Source organism: Silene latifolia, chromosome 6, assembly GCF_048544455.1.
Source record: "Silene latifolia isolate original U9 population chromosome 6, ASM4854445v1, whole genome shotgun sequence".
NCBI classification, from domain to species: Eukaryota; Viridiplantae; Streptophyta; class Magnoliopsida; order Caryophyllales; family Caryophyllaceae; genus Silene; species Silene latifolia.
The window spans coordinates 101,133,148-101,155,906 of NC_133531.1; the positions used below are offsets into that span (position 1 = coordinate 101,133,148).

Consider the following 22,759-nt stretch of genomic DNA (forward strand, 5'->3'; position numbering starts at 1 on the left):
TGAGTTTTGGGCCTAAGTTTGGAATAAACCCATTAGCTTCTCTTATAAATAGGAGTGAAACATAAACCCTTTCATTCTTTTTCCTCCTATTTCCTCAAAACCGTAAACCTAAATTCTCTCCTCTCTTCCTCCTTTATGCCGCGCGTTTCCAGCGCCTAGGGCTTCGTGCCACTCTTTTCTTCTTCGTTATTCGTCGTTCTTCGTGCCTAGATTGATCCTATTCCTTGGATCTATCAATCTTCGTCGTAAGTTTCGTAGTTTCCACGTTTATTTAATATATTTATATAGTAAGAATATTAATTACTATATAAATATATTAAATAGTAATATATTTATATAGTAATTAAGCGTGTGGCTGATATATTTATTTAGGTTAATTACTATATATTTATATAGTAATTAACCTAAATTCACTCAAGTTTGGAGAGTTAAGCGTGTGGCTGTACCCACTGTAGAAGCACCTACTGTCACCAGCACTGTGCCTGTGCCTGCATCATAGAATGTCCTCAAACCTGTGAGTGTTGTCACAAAAATAGTGAGACAGGAGCATAACTCAGGGGGGGGGGAAGCAGGTATAACTCCTGGGTTATCCTATGTTGCAGTGCTTAATAGTCCACCAAAAAGTCAGAATGGGAAACATGGAGCACCACCTGGTCATTCTCAAAATGGACAATATAGGGAGTTGGAACGTGAGGGGTATGAATAAACTGCCTAAGCAGCTAGATATTAAACGTTTTTTGCATCAGAATAATGTAGGGTTATATGGTCTAGTGGAGCATAAAATAAAGGGGTCTGATTATGCTGATGTTCTTACTAAATTGGGGCAGCACTGGAATGGCATTCATAACTATAACTATCATCCAGGGGGGAGGATATGGATTATCTGGGTACCTCAAGTTTTCTCTATCACTCTTCTTCATATGTCTGCTCAACAGATTACTGTGAGAGTACTTGAACAGGCCTCTGCTGACTCTTTCATATTCACTGTTGTCTATGGTTCAAATGATGACACTGAAAGAAGGGATTTGTGGAGGGATTTAAAAGATATTAAGGATGGTTATTTTGGCCCTTGGAGTATTTGTGGTGATTTTAACTGTGTTCTCAATTTCAATGAGAGGATAGGAAGACCTGTTACCTGGAGTGATATTGAAGAGTTCAGGAGTTGTATTGATTATTGTGACGTGGTTGATATCAAAGGAAAAGGTGCTTTTTTTACTTGGAACAACAAACATGAGCCACATTCTAGGGTGTTCTCAAGATTGGATAGGTTCATGGTGAATACTGAGTGGTTGAATCTTTACCCTGAGTGCTATGCATATTTTCTCCCTGAGGGACTCTATGACCACAATCCTTGCCTTTGTTATAGAAGAGCTTGTAGCCAAAGGAATCATCAATTTAGATATTTTAATATGTGGGGGAAAGATCCTAATTTCAAAGACCTGGTCAAGTCCAAATGGTGTTTGAACATACCTGGTACTGCAATGTTTCAGGTTGTCAAAAAATTACAAAGTTTGAAGAAACCTCTAAGAGACATGAACAGGAATGGGTATTCTGATATAGGGAAAGCTGTTGGTGTTGCCAAGTTAAGTCTAGATGCTATCCAAGAGAAGATGCACAGTGACCCTACCAATTTGACTAATCTTGCTGAGGAAAGTATAGCTGCTGAAAACTATCGCACTCTCAGCAAAGCTTACCATAGCTTTCTGAGCCAGAAATAAAAGGTGAACTGGTTACATGAGGGTGATGAGAATACACAATTTTTCCATTCCCAAATCAAAACCAGACAAATTCATAACAAAATCCTACAAATCAAGGATAAAGAGGGTGTTATACATTCAAATCATCAAGACATTGAGAAGGCTTTTCTTGAGTATTATGAATTCTTATTGGGAACTTGTAAGGCAACTGAACCTGTTCATGTTGCAACTGTTAGAACTGGCTCTCTGATTACTGCACAGCACCAGCAACTCTTGCTTAAGCCTGTCACCAGTGATGAGGTAAAAGCGAGCATATTTTCTATTCCTGCCATAAAATCACCTGGACCTGATGGATTTTCTAGTCAGTTTTACAAGGACTCTTGGGATGTGGTTGGGAATGACATTGTCAATGCTGTTTTGGATTTTTTCAATACTGGCCAGATGCTGAAACAGGTGAATACCACTAATATTACTCTTATTCCTAAAGTTAGCCATCCTGTTTCTGTACTTGACTACCGTCCTATTGGCTGTTGCAATATTATTTATAAGAGCATTGCAAAGATTCTTTGTAATAGGCTAGGAGAGGTGCTTCCTGATCTCATCTGTAGTAGTCAAGGGGCTTTTGTAAAAGGGAGAAGCATTGTGGAAAACGTTCTTATATGTCAATACTTGGTGAGATTGTATAATAGGAAGGCAGTTTCTCCAAAGTGCTTAATTAAGATTGATCTAAGTAAGGCTTATGACACTGTTGAATGGGGCTTTGTGGAACAAATGTTGAAAGCTCTTAAGTTTCCTAAAAAGTTTATTCACCTCATCATGACATGTATCTCCACTGCTTCTTATTCCCTTAACGTTAATGGAAATTCTTTTGGATTCTTTAGAGGGAAGAGAGGGTTAAGGCAAGGAGACCCCCTTTCTCCTCTAATCTTCTCCATTTGTATGGACTATCTTTCAAGGATTTTGAGTGTGGTTTCTCAACAAGATGATTATAACTTCCATCCTTTGTGTGGGCATATCAGACTAAATCATTTGCTATTTGCATATGACTTACTTCTATTTTGTAAAGGCAATGAGACGTCTATTATGTGGATGTTGCGTGGGTTCTCTACTTTCTCAGCTTCTTCTGGACTGTGCCTCAACAAGGAGAAAACTGACATCTACTTCAATGGGGTCCCTGATCAAACCATCAATAACATAAGACAGGTTTCTGGGTTCCGGAGAGGAGAGTTGCCTTTCAAGTATTTGGGAGTTCCCATTTCATCAAAAAGATTGACTAAGCAGGAATGTGCTAACTCACTGATAAAATAGTGGCAAAGATCAGAGCCTGGGGGACCAAACATCTTTCATATGCAGGCCGTTTGGTTTTGGTGAATGTTGTCTTGACCTCTCTACACTCTTACTGGGCTACTATATTCTTAATTCCTAGTGGTGTCATGAATAGGATTGATTCATTATGCAGAAATTTTCTTTGGGAAGGCAAAGATTCTTACTCTAGAGCACCTAATGTGAGTTGGGATACTTGCTGCAACCCTAAGGAAGAGGGTGGGCTTGGTATAAAAAATCTGAAACTGTGGAATAGAGCTTTACTTGGGAAATACGCTTGGTGGCTAGCAGTTAAAAAAGATCACTTATGGGTTCGTTGGGTTAGTCATGTTTATATGAAAGGAGTTAATCGGCAAGACTATCTTTGCACCTTCGATTGTATGGGGTCTTAGAAGAAGATCATCCAGGTTAAAGATAAATTCAAAGCAGCATACTCAGGTGACCTCTGGTTGAATTGCACTAAACCTTACACTGTTGCAGAGGGGTACCTGTGGTAAAAGCCACATGCACCAAAAGTTCCTTGGAGGCATGTATGTTGGAATTCCATGAACGTGCCCAAAACGTCTTTCATTTACTGGGCTTCCAAACATCAGAGGTTGTTGACGAGAGATAGGATCATCAGGATGGGGTTTGGACAATATGCTAATTGCTTTCTTTGTGACAATGCACCTGAGGACCATAACCATCTGTTTTTTCATTGTGCGTTTAGTCAAAGATGCATCAGTGCCTTACAATTGAGACTGAGAATGACATTCCCACCACAGATATTTGAACAATGGCATAAATCTGGACGAGGAAAGAGCGTAATTTTGTGAGTGCATGTTTTGTGAACCTCACGTATGAGATATGGCATTGCAGGAATATTGCAAGAATCTATGGAAAGGTCTCACAGCCTGAATATATCATATCCCACATTATTGCTAATGTCAAGCACCGTTGGAGCAAACGGAATAGGAGTGTGTTGAAGAGGAGTGACCAAGTTTGGATGGATAGTTTAACTAGTTCGTAACTTGTTACTTGTTTTGTTTGTCATTTAAAGTGTTAGCCCATACTATAGTATACGAGATTGATGTGTTGGGGTTGGTGTCCTTAACAGTTAGTGCAAGGACTTATAAACCTCTAAAAGGATCAAAGGGCATACTTTGGTATTATTATCAGTTGATCCACGTTTATCAATAACGGTTGGCTTGCTAGATAAGTTTGACGTTATTGTCATACAGATGGCGGTGATCAACTGGTCCCTAAAAGTCACACCTATAGGATACGTTCGAGAGATGTGACGGTATGAAAATACTGTCATGTAGATGCCAATATTGACTAACCAGTTAGTCCGAGTTATTTGACTAGTAATTAGTCAAATATGTGATGTTGAGATATTATATTTAATACGGATTAAATATCATGGGCTAAGGCGAATTAACCAGTTAATTCGTAAAATTAAATATAAGCGTTTTATATTTAATTAAATGTATATTGAATATAATTATACAATACTTTTTTTGTCGGACACGTATTAATAATTCACTAACCCGTATTATTAGGCGATGCCTTAATTTCCGATAACCGATAACGATTTATAATCGGACCGCGTCATATACATTTTAGCGATTTTGCGAACCGGACCATGAGCCAAGACTAAAAGGAAGTGGAAGCCCACTTCCCTAGGTAGCCCATGGCCGTAGAGTGAGAGGGAACAAAAGGGAGGGTTTCTCCTCCCTTCTAATCTAATCAAAACATTTGTAAAAATTTTAGGGTTTTGGAGACAGTTTCTCTCTGAAACCTAGATCTCACATCTCGAAAACTTCACATCAGTTCTCCCAATATTGCAAGGCAATCGGAGAACACCATCTAGCCAAGGGCATATCTCGGACAAGTCTTGGGTGCAACAATTAGGAGGGAATCTCGTTTGATTTCTGTTCTTTACGCCGTGCATCATAAGGACCCGAGGTTATTTCTTGTTCCTTATCGTTTCTATTGTATTTATGTTTTATGACTATAATCACATGTTTAAATTTACGTTATAGTCCTAAATTTAAAGGGTAGTATACGGATATTAACCTACAAATGGTATCAGAGCGAGGCCACGTAAATTTTTCTATGTGTTTTTCATAAAACCGATTTTGAAACGCTTATTTGTTTTGTCTCGAATTCCGTGCCATGTATACACGGTGATTCGTTTTGTTCTTGTTGAAACCGTGACATGTTTTACACGGTTTTATCATCTTGTTTTTGATTTGTTTTTATGCATATTGTTGTTTTATACAGAGATTATAACAATATGTCACGTTTTGTCAATTGTCAAATTTGTTTTGATGCATTTTTGATCGAAAATTGCAATTGATTTTGTCTCGAAAAATGTTTCACGAGGGTTTTAATTTTTCCAGAAAGTTTTGAACTCGATCGAACACGTTTTCAATCGATCGAGTGGTTTTTACAGTGTTGTTTTACTCGATCGAGTCCTTCTTTGTACTCGATCGACACCTTTAAAACCTACTCTTGCTCGATCGAGTTGTCCTCGTACTCGATCGAGCGGCCCTTCGATATAGGTCCTCGATCGACCTCATGTTTAGTCGATCGAGCACCTCCTGATTGGCATACCCCTCGATCGAATGGCAGCCTCATTCGATCGAGCCCTCTGTCCTCGATCGAGCACTTATGTGCCGGATCGAAGGATTTTGTTTTAACGACTTTGAAAATTTATTCCTTTTGTTTTAAATTTTCTTTTGGCTATAATATGTACTTTATACGGATATAGTACACTCGCTTAATAGTGAATCGGTTCACTCACGTACCATCTGATTGTTTTAAAGCGTCTTTAAAATGACGGATTGTAATGGATTAAAATTAAATGATAGAAGCGGTTTTATCACATGAATTTTAATCGTTAAAAGGTGGTTTGGATAAATTTAACATAATTACGGAATTATGTCACGAATGAATTTGTTTTTAGTTGATGCATTTTTATTTATCGTTAATTTTATGAATGCCGTGAATGCCTTTTTATTACGTATTTAATTTTTTCAATTGATTGTAACTTAGTGTGGCCTTAGTAGAACGTGTTACCGTAATGATGGAACACGGTCTTGGTTGTATTTTGAGATCTCGCATCTCCGTTTTGGATTTTTCACTTGTAATTACAGTTTTAATTAGAATGTAAATAGGTTTATATTTGTAATTTTAAATTGTAATTTTTGAGAAGACCAAAGATGGAGACCAGATGCTCACTCCCGCTACTTGGATCAAGATGGAACATCAAGACAAGCTTTTCGGGTCCAACGGTGGATTCCAAAGTTGTTTTTTTTGTTCTTATACTAGGATAGGCCACACTAGGAAATTTTTATTTACGTATCGCATTCCTTTATTTATTTTTCGCAACGATTATTTGCATCATATTCCGCCTAAAACCAAACCACCTATATTTTATTGCATGAAAACTGACACATATAGAGGTCACGAGTTAGTTTTCTTTGACATTCTCATGTCACACGATTTTAAGCCATCATCTAAATTAATTCATTCACGACAGACGCTAGTTATTCGTTCACTTAAAATGAATTAAAACTTAGTTGATGGGATCTTCCTCGTATAAACCAAAAATTGAGAACGGTCTTTATAGGTCAAACTCCAATGAGTCCCTTCTTCGTCGGTAGGCATACTATGACCCCTTCTACGTCGGGTAAGTTGGAACCGATTGACCTATTTTATCTCAACACTATGGTCACTCGTACGATCATGTGATCATTGTGGACTATAGATAGGATTTACAGAAATCTATCGACCAAGAGTTCTTCCGGAAGAATTAGCTAAACAGTTGGCTTATCAATTTACTGAAATTGAGTCTTGGGATCACTTGTATCATTCTTGAGGGAGATCAATTATGCAAGTGCAAGAGTCTACATGTTTAAAATGAATTTTAAAATAGACTTAAATCACCTCGATGAGTTGCTTATTTCGTTTTGTTTTTCTTCTTTTTCAGTGTAGATCACGTATTAAACTGCTAAACAACAAATGGCTGGTTCAAGTGATAACCCAATGCCAAGTGCCACATTGGACCGTGAGTCCTGGCTTAGGATCTTCATGAGTCGGATGAATCGAATCTACTCGGCGAAGAATGACGGATCAACTTCGCGGATGGGAGGCGGCATTACGAATCTGCCGCTGGCGACGAAAGCTCGGATATCTGCTTGAGCCCATGCCGTTAAACCCGGGCCCACGGGCCGGAATAAACGAGATCGACAAGTATAACGATTTCGCTTTAGAAGCGGGTGCGGTAAAGAACGTACTTATTTTTGCAATGGAACCCAATTTGCAAAAACGCTTCATAGCCCATGGTGCAAACAAGATTTTCACCACGCTCACTAAGGAATTCTCGAAAGCACCGAGAATCGTGACCTATGAGCATACCACTCGCGTCTTTGATGCGAGACTCCGAAAAAGGCCAACCGGTTAGCCCACACATTCTCGGCATGATTGAGAATGTCGAGAAACTGAGACCTTTAAGCGTAACATCGGCGAGAATATTGTTATCGACCGTATTCTTCACTCACTCCACGATGGTTATTCGCAATTCAGAGCGAATTACTATATGAATGATTTGAAGAAAACTCCCCATGAATTGCACTCCCTCCTCGTACAGACCGAGAAGGACATGAAGTTCAGTGGGAGTTCGAAACAGGATGTTCTCGTTGTGTCAAACAAAGGGAAAGGTAAGGGCAAAGCTCCGGCAAACCTAACGATGGTAAGGCGAAGTTCAAGAAGTCGGGTTCGGGGAAGAGTGGTCTGGTGAGGCGAGTAACTCATCGAGGCATGACAAAGAGCAAGAGTGAAAACATGGAATGCCATCATTGCCACAAGATTGGGCATTGGAGACGCACATGTCCTGTTTATCATGAGGACTTAAAGGCAGGTCGTGTTAAACTTGTTGGTATGTCTTCTCTCTCTTCTACTTTTATTCATATGATTGAGATTAACCACGCAAGTTTCGGAACTTGGGTACTTGATCTTGGTTGTGGTTCTCATCTGTGTAATCATGTGCGGGGCTCAAAACATCGAACCCCTCGTAAAGGGTGAGGTGGAACTGCGTGTTGGGAATGGAGCAAGAGTAGCTGCCATCTCAAAGGGGACATATGTGATCCGACTTCCAAGCGGATTTGAGTTATCATTATATGATTGCTATTATGTTCCTAGTCTTTCCAAAAACATTATTTCGGTTTAAGCGCTTGATAAACTTGGTTTTTCATTTGTAATAGAAAACAATGCTTGCATTTTCTCATTACACGATATGATTTACTGACAAGGCGGTTTCCATGAACGGAATTTATGTTTTAGATCAGACCTCGGAAATATTACACGTAATGAATAAAAAGTTAAAGGTTGGTGACAAAGATCAAACGTATCTATGGCACTGCCGTATGGGACACATTAATGAGAAACGCGTAAAACAGCTCATCAAACATGGAGCTATCTCGGCCTTTGATTTTCAATCATTTGGCACGTGTGAATCATGTCTCATCGGTAAGATGACTCGTATTTCCTTCAAAGGTGTTGGAATGCGCGCTGCTGACCTATTAGGGCTCATACACACGGATGTATGTGGTCCTATGTCAATCACCGCACGAGAAGGCTATAGGTATTTCATCACTTTCACGGACGATTTAAGTAGATATGGCTATGTCTACTTAATGAAGCACAAAAGTGAATCCTTTGAGAAATTCAAGGAATACCAAAATAGGGTGCAGAACCTATTAGGTAGGAAGATTAAAACACTACGTTCGGATCGTGGTGGCGAGTATCTTTCTCACGAGTTTGATCAACACCTAAAGGACTGTGGGATTACCCTACAGTTAACTCCACCTGGAACACCTCAATTGAATGGTGTGTCCGAACGGAGAAATCGAACACTACTTGATATGGTTCGATCCATGATGAGTCACACGATTTTACCTGATTCATTATGGGGTTATGCTCTATTGTCACCGCTCTAATACTTAACAAAGTCCGTCTAAAGTGTTGACAAGACTCCATATGAACTATGGAAGGGAACGGTCCCTAACTTGTCCTTTATACGGGTTTGGGGCTGCGAGGCTTATGTCAAGTGGAGACACGAGGATAAGCTCGGCCCGCGATCGGTCAAGACACACCTTATAGATTATCCTAAAGGAACACGTGGTCATTACTTCTATTCGCCAACCGAACAACGTGTTTTTGTTGCGGCTAGTGCGACATTCTTAGAGAAGGAATTTCTCGAGAATGCAAAGAGTGATAGAACCTTCGACACATCGGAGATTCCAGAACCAAACACCGAGCAACCATTGGAGGAACCTATTCCTTCAATCCCGGCTGCGGTAAATATTCCTGAGGAACCTAGGAGGTCGGGAAGAGTCTCTATTCCTCCGGACAGATACATTGGTATGGTCGAGGAACATGACATAGATGACGTTCTACTCTTAACGAGTAGTGAACCCGCAAGCTATAAAGGTGCCATGACAAGTTCTGACTCAAAGCTATGGCTTGATGCCATGCAATCCGAGATGGACTCCATGTATGAGAACAACGTGTGGGATCTTGTTGACTTACCTGCAAGGTTCGTCCCCTTCAATGCAAATGGCTTTACAAGATAAAGCATTCTGTGGAAGGTCAGCAAGATATCTACAAAGCATGACTAGTTGCTAAAGGTTTCACCCAAGTGCCAGGTTTGCACTACGATGAGATTTTTGCACCCGTAGTCATGCTGCGTTCCATTCGGATTATCTTAGCGATCGCCGCTTTTCATGACTATGAAATTTGGCAAATGGACGTGAAAACCGCCTTCTTAAACGGTTTTTTGGAGGAAGAGTTGTACTTGGTACAACCCGAAGGTTTCATCGATCCACAACATCCTAAGAAAGTATGCAAACTTAAGCGTTCCATTTATGGACTTAAGCAAGCATCTCGGAGTTGGAATCATCGCTTCGACCAAGTGATAAAAGACAATGGATTTACTCGATCGGTCGAGGAACCATGTTTATATATCAAGTCGAGTGGGAGCAAGATTGTCTTCCTAATATTGTATGTTGACGACATACTCCTGATTGGGAATGACATACCTCTCTTAACTTCGGTGAAAGTATGGTTGAAAAACCATTTCCAGATGAAAGATCTGGGAGAGGCACAAAGAATTCTAGGCATCCGTATCTATCGAGATAGATCACGACGGATGTTATCTCTCAGTCAGGAGTCTTACATAGACAAAGTCCTAGAGAGATTCAGCATGACTAACTCCAAGAAGGGGTTTCTTCCCATGGCTCCGGGGGTGCATTTGAGCCGATCTCGGGCACCGAGACACCGGAAGAGAAAGAGCGCATGACACGGATTCCTTATGCTTCGGCAATAGGATCTATCATGTATGCCATGATATGCACACGTCCGGACGTGGCATATGCATTGAGTATGACAAGTCGATTCCAACAGCATCCAGGTGAATCACATTGGATGGCTGTCAAGAATAATCTTAAGTACCTACGGAGGACTAAAGATTGGGCATTGACTTATGGATCGAGATGACTCGAAATCTCGATCTGGATTCGTTTTTACTCTTCATGGCGCTACGATCAGTGGAAGAGTTCCAAGCAAAGTGTTACGGATTTCTACGGCGAGTCCGAGTACTATGTTGCGTCTAGACATGTACAACGGAAAGCTCATCTAATCCGGGATTACGTGGAGCAAAAGGAAGTAGTGATAGAAAAGATTGCTATTGATGATAACATAGCAGATCCTCTCACTAAAGCATTACGACAAGATAAGCATGAAGGGCACGTTAATTCCATGGGAATTAAACGTGTTCCTAAGTTGTAGTACTCTTTTATGGATCAGATTCATTCTCTCTTGTACTCTATACGACATCATCGTTTTGATATTTTATATATATATATTTTGTTTTTCATGTGGAATTGTACGACAATTTTGAACACCACAAAGTGAACTGAACAAACATCATATCTTTTTAGTCCTTAATTGCCCACATGAGCTGATAACTCGGCAATTATTTTGTGACGTTGGTTGATGGTGGGTTCAACGAGCCATAAGTCAACCGGTTGATGACCAATCACAGAGGCGAGTTATACGGATATCTCGTAGGACACCATTGTGACATCGACGTGGAGTCCTAAATGTTTTATAACATTCGTTGCCCGGTCGTGGATAGGACTTCCATGGTGATCCTAAGAGTCGATTCTTTTGACTATCGACTGTCTCTTGAGACTACGGCAGATTTTGGGTGACTTTGGTTTCTTTCTCACGGTCATCCGTAACAGGGGGCCAAGTAGATTTTTTCTGGGTCATTTCATGCTGTGCTTAGATCGGAAGGAGTCGAGTTGAAGGAAATATTCAGCCTTTATCGGTACTCGATATTTCTCGGGGCCACTCGAGGAGTCAGAATCGAAATGCATGGCCATGCTCGGATACGGATTCGTTTTATCAGTTAAGTTACTCTCTAGTCGGGGAAACCACTCTAGATACAGATCGATTGTAAAATACGACCTTTGCGGATCCAGATCTGCAAATTGTTTTACATTGAGTGGGAGAAATTTTTAAATGAATATGAGAATCGGTTATCGCACATACACTTGTACGGACAAGTGGGAGTTTGTTGGAGCTTGTGTCCTCCAGTTAGTGCGGATAACGTCATTGCACATACACTTGTACGGACAAGTGGGAGCTTGTTGGGGTTGGTGTCCTTAACAATTAGTGCAAGGACTTATAAACCTCTAAAAGGATCAAAGGGCATACTTTGGTATTATTATCCGTTGATCCACGTTTATCAATAACGGTTGGCTTGCTAGATAAGTTTGACGTTATTGTCATACAGATGGCGGTGATCAACTGGTCCCTAAAAGTCACACCTATAGGATACGTTCGAGAGATGTGACGGTATGAAAATACTGTCATGTAGATGCCAATATTGACTAACCAGTTAGTCCGAGTTATTTGACTAGTAATTAGTCAAATATGTGATGTTGAGATATTATATTTAATACGGATTAAATATCATGGGCTAAGGCGAATTAACCAGTTAATTCGTAAAATTAAATATAAGCGTTTTATATTTAATTAAATGTATATTGAATATAATTATACAATACTGTTTTGTCGGACACGTATTAATAATTCAGCTAACCCGTATTATTAGCTGATGCCTTAATTTCCGATAACCGATAACAGTTTATAATCAGACCGCGTCATATACATTTTAGCGATTTTGCGAACCAGACCATGAGCCAAGACTAAAAGGAAGTGGAAGCCCACTTCCCTAGGTAGCCCATGGCCGGCCGAGTGAGAGGGAACAAAAGGGAGGGTTTCTCCTCCCTTCTAATCTAATCAAAACATTTGTAAAAATTTTAGGGTTTTGGAGACAGTTTCTCTAAAAACCTAGATCTCACATCTCGAAAACTTCACATCAGTTCTCCCAATATTGCAAGGCAATCGGAGAACACCATCTAGCCAAGGGCATATCTCGGACAAGTCTTGGGTGCAACAATTAGGAGGGAATCTCGTTTGATTTCTGTTCTTTACGCCGTGCATCATAAGGACCCGAGGTTATTTCTTGTTCCTTATCGTTTCTATTGTATTTATGTTTTATGACTATAATCACATGTTTAAATTTACGTTATAGTCCTAAATTTAAAGGGTAGTATACGGATATTAACCTACATGATGTAACTATTGGATGACATTTTTTATTAATATACTTACCCTTCACCAAAAAAAAAAGAATATTAATTACACTACGCCAAATCTGGCAATCAATAAGGAGCGTATCACAACAGTATAATGCATTTAATAACGACACTTAGATTATCGTTTTCCAAATATTGGCGGAAACCTAAACCGCGCTAATGAGAATAACGGTTTCCCTCGAAAACCGTTGTTATTATAATGTGACAACGGCTGCTTAACAAACTGTTGTCAAAAACGTTTAACGGTTTCCAAAAGCTCGTTTTAAAATCACTCTTATCAACGGTTGTTAGACAATCGTTACCAGTTTAAGAAAACGGCATTTCGAAAACCGTTACTAAATTAACACCAGCAACGGTTTTTGGTACCCGTGGTTATGTTATAGATATAGGTTTCTTGTAACCGTTATCATTTTCTATTATGAAAGAACGGTTTTTCAATTCAATCGGTTGTCATTATTTTATTAGATTTCTCAGTTTGACCACTGCATACAAAACTTTATCAGAACTTTAATAAATATTCAATTTGACCAAAATAATTCTATAAATATGTCTTCATAATGTTTTAGGTCAAAATCTAAATTATCAAACTCTTTAATTTCTCTTTAAATAAATAAGGCTGGTGTATTGGAGCTACAATCACGTTCTGGTTACACACAGCCTTTTACTTGCATTCTCCATAATCTCTCGGTTCATTATGATGTGAATGGAAAGGGTTTAAACCCTAATTTTGGGTGGTTGACGCAAATGCTTCATGACTCCGGTTTCACTGCGGTTAAAAAACTCTACCTTGTGTCTACAAACAAGCAAGGTTTTATAGGCTTCGCTTTTATCGAGTTTGACGAAGCCAACTGCCATGATAGTTTTCGTCAGGCAAGAAAATTAGGGGCTAGATTTGCGGGGGAAGATGTGGGGAAAGAGAACTTCGATTCAAATCCTAGACAAAAGGGCCCTTATCTATGGGTTGCGACCCATGCATATCATCTTCTGCTGAGACATTACATGATGCATCACATTCTTGCCACCGTGCCTATGTCATGGGAGAAAGAGGCCATGCCACCTGCGCTGCCCGCTGATGATGAAGAGCCGATCTACGACTTGATCTATACCGAAATTCATGAAGACTATCCTAATACTTCATCAGATTCTAATAATTAAGTCTTTAATTATTATCTGGCATTATGAGTTGTAATTGGATTATGGTGGTTCTTTGAATTAATGTTTAATTATTTATGTTATTTGTTACGTTTTTTGTTACCCCATCCTCTCGAATTCAGAGACAATATCACCAGAAAAATTCTTGTGTCCTCCGGGAGTATGGTACTCCTTACACTCAAAGGCAATCCACCAAATAAAATATTATAATGACTAACTTTCTACTTATAATAATAAAAAAGAATGGAAAACATGTATATATATATATATATATATATATATATATATATATATATATATATATATATATATATATATATATATATATATATATATATATATATATATATATATATATATATATATAGAATTGGGATCCTATGAGAACCATGAACTTAATGAGAACCATGAGAACCATGAGAACTCCACCTTATGAATTTTTTTTTTTTAAAAAAAATAATGACATCTTTGGATTCGGCATGGAATTTTATGGTTAGATAACATATTTCTTGGTCTAAAAAACATAAACTAGTGATAAAAATCGAGAAGAGATGCAATTTATTAATTTCTATGCACCTACTACTCATTTTCATCAAAAATTCTACCGTCCTCCTGGAGGACGGTAGAATTACTCCATTTTCATGTATCTGACAATTTTCACGCACCTAGAACACATTTTCATGCACCTAGAACTTGTGGTTGTGTAATACTACGGTTTCATGCACAATTTTCTCCATATTGTTTGGATCTGAAAGAATAGTCGAGCTGGTGGTTGTGTAATACTACGGTTTTATGAGTCTCTGGGTACTCTATCGAGTGGGCCTTACTCTATCGAGTAAGGGAGGTTTGCAGTTTAAAATAGTTTCTGACCTGTAGAGTACTCGATCGAGTAGCCTTGGTACTCGATCGAGTAGGCGGCACTCGATCGAGTACGTCAGTTACTCGATCGAGTAAGTGTGTTTTACGGGGTTGTTTTGTCGGGTTTTGATAATAACGCGAGTTTAATATAAAAGGTTTCCGTCAGTTTCTTTAATCACTTTTATCCTTTCTAAACCATTCAAAAGAAAAAGGAGTTACGTAGTTCTCTCTCGTTGCGTTGTTGGCAAATCCCCAAGGCTAGGAGTGTCGGATCATCTCGTTCTTTGCATCATAGTGTTCCTTGCGTCAAGGGTAAGATCTACATACCAATTTTATAGTATTTCGTTAAGTTTCGTTAAACCCTAATTTTGGGATTGGGGGTTTTCTATGTTTATGTTGATGTGGTAGTGATTGTATGATTATGTGTATAGGAGAAGGGTTCGGAGAGGAAAGGTTTTGAAACAGCTGCTAGATCGTCTGATGTTTGTGTTGCATTCCAAGTAGGGTTTCTCTACTCAGTATTAGTCCCATAATGCATTGTTGGTGTTTTGTGATTGTTGAATATTATCGTATTCGTATTGTGACGGTTGTTGGTTTTGATTGCTGTTTAATGGTTGTGATTGTTTGTCTCTGGTTCTCGAGATGCGTTCTCGACTGAGTGGAGTCACTTGCGGGAGTGGCTTCACGCCCTAGTTTCGCCCTCCGTGGAACCCGCCACGGGAGGGGATGTGCACATTAATGGGACAGGGTTATCGCTCGGTATGATGAGCGGGGATTTGGTGGGTACGGCTGCGGTCCCCCACTCGGCGGCGGCTGGTCCAAAGGGACGATCGGTGACGGAGATTGATTGGAGTGGGTGTGATTGTGTGTGTGACCGTTTGAGTTGTTTGTTTCTTGTGTTGCTGGTTTATATAAATTGTGTGATTAATCTCGACCCCGTTTAATGTTTTAAAAACTGTGGTGATCCATTCGGGGTGGTGAGCGATTATTGAGCGGTATGATATGACGCGTATGGGATAGCCGGGATGAGTCACCACGTGGCGCTTAGAAGTCTTCCGCCGTGTCGACGATGTTTTATAGCTTTGATAGTTTTAGCAGTAGACCGTCTGAGAATCTTGTATTTCTTTTTATCAGTTTTGGAGTTGGTTTGTAATCACTTTAAACATTATTTACTTTTAAGTATGTTTCGTTATTGTCTTATGATTATCATTGCCTCAAGAAACCGAGATGGTAGCACTTCCATGCCTTAAGTGGTCCTGGTAAGGCACTTGGAGTATGGGGTGTTACAAAATGGTATCAGAGTGACGATCCTGAAACCTGTAACCAATGAATCCAATGAACATAGGGAGTCAATTAAAATGAACCCGGGGTAGAAGTTGTAGGAGCTAATGCAAAGACTTGGGAGACGTCCTAAAGTCGCGAACTCGCCCTACAATTTTGAACCGGTCACCATGGGATATTAGTCGGGATTGCTATGTGTTTATCTTGTGAATTGTGTATCTATATAGTGATGTGTGGCATGAATCAGTGGATGTACGTTTGTGGATAATGAGGAATGTGTAGAAAAGATGGTGATGATGTGATTTCGTATGTTGTTGATTGAAAGCATGTTGCATGATAGTTGGTTTACAATGTTGGTTGGAATTGTTAGAAAAGTGTATGAGAATGATGACTAATGTGGTGGAAAAAGGAAGTAGTTCATATGTGATATGATTATACATAATTTTGTTTGTGTAATTTTATATAATGATTTCTTATACATGTCTACTATTGTTCATATGTATATGTTGTATGAAAAATATGGTGGAAATGGATGAATTGATTGGAAAAGATGGAGTGGCAATTGCATGAGAATATGAATTTTGTGATTATGAATATGTTTAGGTGATGAAGTGCATTTGTAACATTGTTATATTAGTAACATGGAAATAGGATTTGTAATGTATGAGTATGTTTTGTTTACGAAAAGTGATAGAATAAAAGCATGTGTGTAAGTCATGATTGGCAAGTTAAATGAATTATGTGCATGATGAATGTTGTTGCATTGCTTTCAAAAATAGTAACATGTGATTGAGACTACTGGTTTTATGAGTATTGGGTTGTTTTTGTTTACCTTGTTGTCGTTTAAGTCGTTTGGAAGTAAAATCAAGTAGTTGTGTTTTTCGATTATAAAGAGGTTGTCTTTAAACTGTTATAACTTGAGATGTATAAATGATTTTAATGTGATTCCAATTGGAGGTGATAGGATGTTCTTTTACGATTCTAACGATAGGTTACACGCCCAAAACGACCAAGAAATGAGTGAGTTATGACCGTTTTACGAAAACTGGACAGTGCTGAGAAATGCGTAGGGTACTCGATCGAGTGGCCCTTACTCGATCGAGTGCACCTTGGTACTCGATCGAGTTCCCCTTACTCGATCGAGAAGCCATGATAATTTTTATATACGTGTCTCTGACTTTCACCTACTCGATCGAGTAAGTCATTTACTCGATCGATCGAGTGTCTTGTACTCGATCTAGTGACCCCTATTTTGGGTCATATGCTTATCTTTTGACTTCGTTGCATATTATGTTTAATTCAAAGGTGATATTTTGCTTCTTTATGTATTGTTTTACATGTACGTTGGTCTTGATGCGTAAGTTACCCAATATTGTGATGTAAGGAGTGACACCTGTGGTGAGTATGAGTTCGGTTATGTGGTTGTGATAGATAATGGAAAAAAAAAGAACAGAAAAGGAAGATCGTTATGGCTTAATTGAGACATAGAGCATGTTTTCTGAGATGAGATGAGTGATATGATTGTGTGTTGAGTAATGTAAAAGCAAGTGAATATGGGCAAGGGATGATGTGAGCCTAAGGAACGTGAGAATAAAAGATTGAAGGTAAGGGTGTGGATAGTGGCAGCTTGAGATGTGTAAAGAATTATGGAGGGAGATGGTTAGGAGTCGTGTGGGTTAAGGATATATGTAGTGAAAGTTCATTTTAAAGGGGGTGAGAAGAGTGGTATACAGTGAACTTTATGGAGACATGTCGCGAGGTAGATTTGTACACAGTGAATGAGTTTGGGAGATTTGGTTTATTAAGAGATGAAACTACAGTGTGATTTCCTTGGGCAATTAACGGTATGAAATGAATTCTGATTTCTAGAGAGGTACAAAGGAGATGCAATTATTTGAACAGTGAACGTTGATTTTATGGATAGATTAGTGGCAAGTGTGAGTGATAGCATAATAAGAGAAGACCCATGGTAAGAAAGAGTGAGATGATATCGATATAAAATAATGGGATTTGAGTTTTGGAGCGATGAGAAGGTAATTTGAGCACTAAAGAGTTAGGTAGAAGTAATAAGGAGTTGAGCTATTAAATGGTATTGTTGAGTATAAAGAGAAAAGAAGGATAAAAGTAAGCTGAGAAAAATGTTGACCGGAGTTATGTGACATAAAAGTAAGGAATCGTCGAGATGAATGATACTATCAAGAGTAAGTAAGTTAATGGTTATACAGAAGTTTCAGGACAACATGATTAATCCTGAGTTTCGAGGAATTAAGGGAGTAAGAAGTTGGTGGAGTATTTGCACGATACGAGATTTTTGGTGGAGAGTTAGATGATGATACAATTAAGGATAGTATTGGGAAGAATGTTGAGGTAATTTTGTTGATGGATTCGATGTTCGTTATTTGGGATGTTAACCAAAGATAGGAAAGAAATCGTGATGTTTAGATATGAGTGTAAGAGGTTTGATGTCCGGGCAGTGGTAGTGTTATGGTTTGTGACTAGTGGTTAAGGGTGATGGCATATTAGAAAGGTAGCAATTCTAATGAGGTTGATTTTGTAGAGGCCGGATTGATATGTATGGTTGTAAGCAAGTATAAGATGTGGTTAGATGAGGCGGGTGCTAATAGTTGAATAGTAATGGTATGATTATAATTGGCAAGGGTAATGGATATGCGAATGGGAGAATATGTTATGAGGGGTATACGAGTTAAGCTCGGGTGAGAAGTAACTTTTATCAGGTGGTAACTTACGTGATCAGGACTGACCAGTTGGATGTGATTACGGGTCTATGATGTGTATAAATGTTTGTGTGAGGTTCTGACCTCACGGGAAGTGGTATGGTGTGATAGTTATAAAGTCATTATCCGAGTGTTACATAATATATGTTGGACACGGTAATTTAATTGAATGATATTCAAAAAAGTAATAATTTAATTGATCTGGCATGACTGGTTATACTTGTATGTATTCATGATATATGTTATTCCGTGATGTGGTAAGGGGATAATGTTCATGAGGTTATTATCTGTTTAATTCATATAATATGTTGCTTTGTGATTTAGTAAAGTGGATTTGAGTAAGTTTTTTTTTCTTGTCCGAGAAGTTATGTTGAGTCAGTGCTTATGGGATTGTGTAAGTTGTGATGACTATCGATGTGGTTGTGGTGCCTCGGGTGGTGATCCGGGCACGGTATTTAGTGTTGCGATGCGGGTATTTTCGCACTGCGGTGTGGCTGTTGGTGGGGGTGTTGCGATGCCGTCACCGGTTGTGGTGGAATAGGCGGGATGATTATGATTCGAGTTTCGAAAGTACATACCAGTTACACATAAATTGTTGTTTTGTTTGATGTTGCTTCCTGTGAGTTTCAGTTTGTACAGATAGACGGTTGTTTTGTTAATTGATGTTTCTTACCAGTTAAGTTTTGGAATGAGGGTAGAGTATGATATGAAAGAGAGTTGTATATGTTTTCGTTTTTGTCATGGTATAGTGACATTCTGTTGATGGGACATAGTTGTGAGAAGTTGTTACAGTAGTTTTGATCTTGTTTTAAGATGAGGCATCAGTAGTCATAGTCATGGCAAGTGATGAAACCGGCAGGTGGTTCATAATCTTTTGTTGAGATAGTGAGTGCAGGGTATTGGGATTTGCTGTTATGTTAAATTATGTATGAGTTTTGTGGTAATGAAAGAAAAGAACTTGAGGAGCTAGTGTGAGTGTACGTAACAAGTGTGGATCGTGAGTTATGCTTTTGACGATGGGAGTTTTATATAGTTTATATAGAGAGGTATGTCATATTGCTGTAATGTGGAAAAGTTGAAGTTTTGGGTTAAGCTAAAGATTTTGAGGTATAGGTTAGGTGGTGTGAAGAGTGAATTGAAGTAAGAGAGCCTTGGATATATGCATGGCGAGTGTTTAGAGTATAGGTGGTTATCTATGACATGTGATGGTGATGAGAATAATGAGAAGATATAACTAAGGATATAGTATTAGTGAGTTACGAGGACGTAACATTTATCTTAAGAGGAGTAGGATGCGATAAAAGAGATTTTGATGGTTGTGCATATGGTAGTATATTCGCAGTAGAGTGTTGGTGTAGCATAAAGAATGAAGTTGTATATTTTGTGGTTGATGTTGTTAAAGGCCATGGTCGTGCTTGTAGTAGGGTGATGTTTAGGAGTGTGAGAATATTTCACTAGTGTTGACAGTTGGATGATGAGGTTATGAGTGTGAGTAAACTTCGAGGACGAAGTTCCTTTTAAGGGTGGTAGAATGTAACATTCCGTTTGAAGTCTATGAGTGTCTTGATATTGGATTTGGTAGTGGATGATATATCATGGAGCTAGCAGCGTTAGAGGATGGTATTTGATAGTGTATGGAGTTAGTGTCGGGAGAGTTTATGATGTAGTTGATACGACATCGTGAGCGATGTGGGGAGGTAGGAATAGTTGGTGGAGTTGGTGTTAAGGGTTCATGGTTTCATGTTTTATAAGTTGGGGTTTTGTTTTGAGTTCTTAGTAGCTTTGTTGCGTCTTGACCGAGTTAGTATGTTTATTTTTATGTATGGGTTGAACTTCGGGGACGAAGTTCTTTTTAAGGAGGGAAGACTGTAATACTACGGTTTTATGAGTCTCTGGGTACTCTATCGAGTGGGCCTTACTCTGTCGAGTAAGGGTGGTTTGCAGTTTAAAATAGTTTTTGACCTGTAGGGTACTCGATCGAGTAGCCTTGGTACTCGATCGAGTAGGCGGCACTCGATCGAGTACGTCAGTTACTCGATCGAGTAAGTGTGTTTTACGGGGTTGTTTTGTCGGGTTTTGCTAATAACGCGATTTTAATATAAAAGGTTTCCGTCAGTTTCTTTAATCACTTCTATCCTTTCTAAACCTTTCAAAAGAAAAAGGAGTTACGTAGTTCTCTCTCGTTGCGTTGTTGGCAAATCCCCAAGGCTAGGAGTGTCGGATCATCTCGTTCTTTGCATTATAGTGTTCCTTGCGTCAAGGGTAAGATCTACATACCAATTTTATAGTATTTCGTTAAGTTTCGTTAAACCCTAATTTTGGGATTGGGGGTTTTCTATGTTTATGTTGATGTGGTAGTGATTGTATGATTATGTGTATAGGAGAAGGGTTCGTAGAGGAAAGGTTTTAAGACAGCTGCTAGATCGTCTGATGTTTGTGTTGCATTCCAGGTAGGGTTTCCCTACTCAGTATTAGTCCCATAATGCATTGTTGGTGTTTTGTGATTGTTGAATATTATCGTATTCGTATTGTGACGGTTGTTGGTTTTGATTGCTGTTTAATGGTTGTGATTGTTTGTCTCTGGTTCTCGAGATGCGTTCTCGGCTGAGTGTAGTCACTTGCGGGAGTGGCTTCACACTCTAGTTTCGCCCTCCGTGGAACCCGCCACGGGAGGGGATGTGCACATTAATGGGACAGGGTTATCACTCAGTATGATGAACGGAGATTTGGTGGGTACGGCTGCGGTCCCCCACTGGCAGGGCTGGTCCAGTGGCTAGTCGGTGACGGAGATTGATTGGAGTGGGTGTGATTGTGTGTGTGACCGTTTGAGCTGTTTGTTTCTTGTGTTCTTTGGTTTATATAAATTGTGTGATTAGTACTGACCCCGTTTAATGTTTTAAAAACTGTGGTGATCCATTCGGGGGTGGTGAGCAGTTATTGAGCAGGTATGATATGACGCGTATGGGATAGCTGGGATGAGTCACCACGTGGCAGTTAGAAGTCTTCCGTTGTGTCGGACGATGTTTTATAGCTTTGATAGTTTTAGCAGTAGACCGTCTGAGAATCTTGTATTTCTTTTTATCAGTTTTGGAGTTGGTTTGTAATCACTTTAAACATTATTTACTTTTAAGTATGTTTCGTTATTGTCTTATGATTATCATTACCTCGGGAAACCGAGATGGTAGCACTTCCATGCTTTAAGTGGTCCTGGTAAGGCACTTGGAGTATGGGAGTGTTACAAGTTGCTTGTTGTTTTCAGTATTTTTTAGCCAAGTAAGCTTAGGTTTTAGGATACCCGTCCTCTGTCCGTGCATGAAATAAGGTCCAGCGTGCATAAAATAGGGTTCAATGTGCATCAAATAAGGCCCTGTCCGCATCAAACACGGCGTCACTTTAAAATTAACAGTAGGTTCATTGTCGATAAGGTGCCAATGCTTAATTAGTAGAGGGCCCTTGACTTGGAAAATCTGCATATTTTCCAAAATCTAAATGCTCTCGGTTGTACATTGGCCGAAATTTCTATTTTCACCTGTGTTAACATCAGTCAATACATTCACAGATATGAGGCGAAAGACTGTTGCAAGGAAGAAAAACACACCAGTCAAAATTACACAAATAAAAGGAGGTAGATCAGTGAAAGATTATTTCCCACCAAACTCAACAAATTCAACTCTAAATGATGCTGTTGACCAAAGTATGTTGTAAGAAAATCTGTATAACTTTGTCTGTTTTTATGTTTCATCCCTTCCTTACCCCAAAATAATGATAGACTACATTTTAATGCTCTCTCTAAACTTCGATGCAATACCTTTATTGCTTGCTTAATGTGATATTTCCTGAATTTATCTTAGTGTTTTTCTGCATGCTTTATGTGATTTTCAAATGACGGACTGCTTGTACTCTTTTCCTTACTAGTTCCTATTTCTAGTTTTTTCATTCGAGAGTTCAATTTGTGATGCTTGTAGGTCATTCTCTTACTGGTCAACTACTTATACATAGC

General features: G+C 39.0%; 1 protein-coding gene across 1 annotated transcript; it reads left to right on the forward strand.

Annotated features, from left to right (window-relative positions):
- The first annotated feature begins 629 nt into the window (after nucleotides 1–629).
- On the forward strand, nucleotides 630–1,718 carry LOC141588404 (uncharacterized). The gene has a single exon (XM_074409848.1). It carries the CDS (start codon nucleotides 630–632, stop codon nucleotides 1,716–1,718), a length of 1,089 nt encoding a protein of 362 aa, XP_074265949.1.
- The last annotated feature ends 21,041 nt before the right edge of the window (nucleotides 1,719–22,759 follow it).

Coding starts and splice junctions, on each gene's coding strand:
- LOC141588404 (XM_074409848.1), top strand. CDS start 630: ATGGGAAACATGGAGCACCACCTGGTCATTCTCAAAATGGACAATATA.